At 35.1% G+C, this 3,670-nt stretch overlaps 1 protein-coding gene across 1 annotated transcript in view; it reads left to right on the top strand.

Annotated features, from left to right (window-relative positions):
• CAPZA1 (capping actin protein of muscle Z-line subunit alpha 1) overlaps nucleotides 1-3,670 on the top strand; it is a 21,181-nt gene that overhangs the window by 9,585 nt on the left and 7,926 nt on the right. The window contains exons 3-6 of the mRNA XM_015826651.1: nucleotides 629-680; nucleotides 850-913; nucleotides 2,091-2,297; nucleotides 2,589-2,668. Of these exons, the coding sequence (XP_015682137.1) occupies nucleotides 629-680; nucleotides 850-913; nucleotides 2,091-2,297; nucleotides 2,589-2,668 (403 nt within the window). The remainder of the gene's footprint in view (nucleotides 1-628; nucleotides 681-849; nucleotides 914-2,090; nucleotides 2,298-2,588; nucleotides 2,669-3,670) is intronic.

Below are 3,670 nucleotides of genomic sequence, written 5' to 3' on the forward strand. Positions count from 1 at the left end.
ATTATTATTATTATTATTATTATTATTATTATTATTATTATTATTATTATTATTATTATTATTATTATTATTATTAATTGTAGGTGCGCAGGGATGTACGGACCTATGATACACTCATTGTCCAAATCTTTAGCTTCCCAAAGACTATAAGGACGAGCGTCCCCAGATCCTGGCTTATATTTTGACAACGTCAGCAGCTGCTGACAAAAGCTTAGTTCTTAATAAAATTTTTAGTCTCGGAGATCAACGGTTTTAGTAGTTTTTTCTATTATATTCCTTTTAGTGTATATTCTTTAAAACCTAACTTTCAGAGGATATTTCAGTGACAGAAATATAATCTTCAAAAAGTATACATGAATCATGAAAACATTCTATGTGGAAGTGATAGTTTTCATATGTAAAATCTACAGTATTTTCTTTTAACATCCTTTCTATATTTGTGTTAAATTCTCATGTTTCTAAGACAACCTTATCAGTTCCTACTGAGAACAGTAGTTCCTGTTGAGAACAATATAGAATATGCTAAGCAACTTTTTATTCAGAGATGAATCTGAATGCCAGTTGACATTGCTTCAAAGCCATAGCATTTTTGCTAACCTACTGTATATGAATATTTTCTTTTCCTTAGATGTTCGTTTGCTGCTCAACAATGATAATCTTCTCAGGGAAGGGGCAGCCCAGTAAGTACTATGAAAGTGTAATCATTTCTGAAATTGTTCTGTTGACGTAAACCTAAAGTTTTAATGTAATTCAAGACCATAGTTTTATAAATACTTTAAAGAGTGTAGGGTTATGTGCCTATTTTTCTATAGAATCAGAAGCTAATATGTACTTATCTGTTTCTGACAGTGCATTTGCACAGTATAATATGGATCAGTTCACTCCAGTAAAGATAGAAGGATATGATGATCAGGTAAATTGTAATTATTCTTGTCATCTACTGTATTTGCTTATTGAATTTTTCAAGTAATTACATAGTAAAATCTTTCTATAGAAATATGTATGGAATCCTTCTTTTTAAAACTGTATATCATCATGTGGTATTCTCTTAAGAAATAGAAGATTGTTGAAGAACCAGCACATAGAGAACTAACAGATGTGTGCTTTTCAGTTTAGATATCTTTTGCCCTCCTTCAATACTCTTTACAATCTCTTTTTCCCAGTGTCAAATTGAGTATTCATGATAGTGATAACAATATACTATGGCAGTTTCACATACTTATAGGCTGCATCATTTTGAATAAACTGCTGTAGGGATGCAGTACTGTCCTAAAGTCTGTTCAGGCCTGATAGTTAAATTTAGAAACAATAATAATAAAATGAGCATAGCAAGGTGAGGGCTGATGTAACTGCAACATGAGACCTGATAAGAATTATGATAGCAAAGGGGAGGTTTCATCATACAGTATTAATGTATTATTTATTCAACTTGAGTTGAAAGGAATAGAATGTTTCCTGTTCAAAGAGAAATAAAATCTTTCAAGGAATCTTATCCTTGAAAAATGTATAATCAAACATTGAACAAATTCATTCTTAAGGAAAGAGACACCGTGTTCTGAATTTGTTTAGGAATTGGGTTGCATAGTATTTCTATGAGGTGGTTCTTTCAGTTGCAATGTAGCAAAGAATAATTTATCCCAATAATTGATGACTTGATATAAATTAAATTGTACTGAACAGATGTTTCCAATTCAGAAGCAGAGAAACCATTGCTTACTTACTTTTTAAGTTTTTATCTTAGAGCAGGGGTGTCAAACTGCTGGCCCGTGGGCCGGATGCATCAGGCCGAAACCGCGTCCACCCCATTGCTGGCAATGGGGAAAAAGTCGCAACACGTCATGTGACATTGCGAGTTTGACACCCCTGTCTTACAGGATCATAAAAATTAATCTGTTACAGAGATAGTAGGAATTAAATGTCAATCCTGTTTTGAACAATAGCAATTTCTGCTTGGAGTGCCACAGTAAATTATGTCTTCCTTTGAATAATGTGTAGAATTTCAGATATTTTCGAACAATACAATCTCTATTTTATTTTTAAGGTTTATGTGAAGCAGATGACAAATTTGTTGTGGGTTTTTTTTCTGTTAGGTCTTAATCACAGAACATGGTGACCTTGGTAACAGTCGATTTTTAGACCCAAGGAACAAAATTTCCTTTAAATTTGATCATTTGAGGAAGGAAGGAAGCGATCCTCAACCAGAAGACGTAGATACATCACTAAAGTCCTGGAGGGATGCCTGTGACAATGCATTAAGAGCTTATGTAAAAGATCATTATCCACATGGATTTTGTACTGTTAAGTATATGCCTCTTCCTATGCTAAAATTTTATCCTTATATTAATTATTGTAAAAAAGCATTTTGACTGATAGAATCAGAGTTATTAATTTTTTAAAGTTGGAATAAGCTATATAAAAATAGATTCATTTATAAATTACCTCATAAAGCAAAGACATGTAACTTTTCCAAGGAAGGGCCATGCTGATACAGGAAAGTGTTTCCTACCCATCTTACATAACAGCTAAGGACAATTGGATTTGCAGTGCTTTTATTTTTTATTAATGTAAATATTTTTCTTTGAAAATAGGTTTATAGTAAAACTATAGATGGACAGCCAACAGTTATAGCTTGCATTGAGAGTCACCAGTTTCAACCCAAAAACTTTTGGTAAGCATGTCTCTAATTCTTTAATTTATACTCAGCATACTTACTTACTTAAAAAATCCTATATGCTTTCAATTGCCCATATTCCTTAGAATCTTAAATTTCTCAGAGGAAGTCCATCTTTTCAGGGTGTCATATATGAAATTATATTAAATAAATATTTATATACAGATAGTCTTTGACCCACAACCATAACTGAACCCACAATTTAGATTGTAAGTCATAAAGCAGGTCACATGACCATGCCAGATTTTACAGCTTTTTTGTGGTGGTAGTTAAGCAAACGTGGCAGTTGTAAAGCAAATATGAAGATTAAGCAAACCCATTGTTTGATATGAGGGGTTTTTTGCCAGAAATCACAAGGGCGTAAAGCATGGTTAGATAACTGCGGGATGCTGCAAACACTTCTAAATGCAGGCCAGTTGCCGAGTGCCCAAAATGCGGTCATGGGAAGGGGGATGTCAGAACTTGGAATCTGGGATGTAAGTAGCTTTTGGAGGGGGTCTGTTGTAACTTCAGATAGTTGCTAGGTGACAGGTCATAAGCCGAAGACTATCTGTATATGCACATAACTGCAAATGATATCAGTAAGGGATGGTTATTTAGAATTACTGAAAAAATGGGGAGGAGAATTTAATTCTGATCCACTTAACTTGGAATTTGCATTAAAAGAAAGATTCTATTGGCTGAATACACTCACCTCTCCTATCTCTAATGATCCCGGTAACAATAAATCGTTACCTTGTAATAGTAAACATGTACCTCTAGCATAGTTTCGACAGTTACTTCTGATTCACCAGTTGCGGCCTTTTCTGGACCGGGACGCCCTACGCACGGTCACTCATGCCCTTGTCACCTCCCGCCTGGACTACTGTAATGCTCTCTACATGGGGCTCCCCTTGAGGAGCACCCGGAGGCTCCAGCTAGTCCAAAATGCGGCCGCGCGGGCAGTGTTGGGAGGGACTCGACGCTCCCATATAACACCGCTGCTGCGCGAGCTGCATT

This window comes from Protobothrops mucrosquamatus, unplaced genomic scaffold (genome assembly GCF_001527695.2).
Source record: "Protobothrops mucrosquamatus isolate PMUCROS unplaced genomic scaffold, P.Mucros_1.0 scaffold3221, whole genome shotgun sequence".
NCBI classification, from domain to species: domain Eukaryota; kingdom Metazoa; phylum Chordata; class Lepidosauria; order Squamata; family Viperidae; genus Protobothrops; species Protobothrops mucrosquamatus.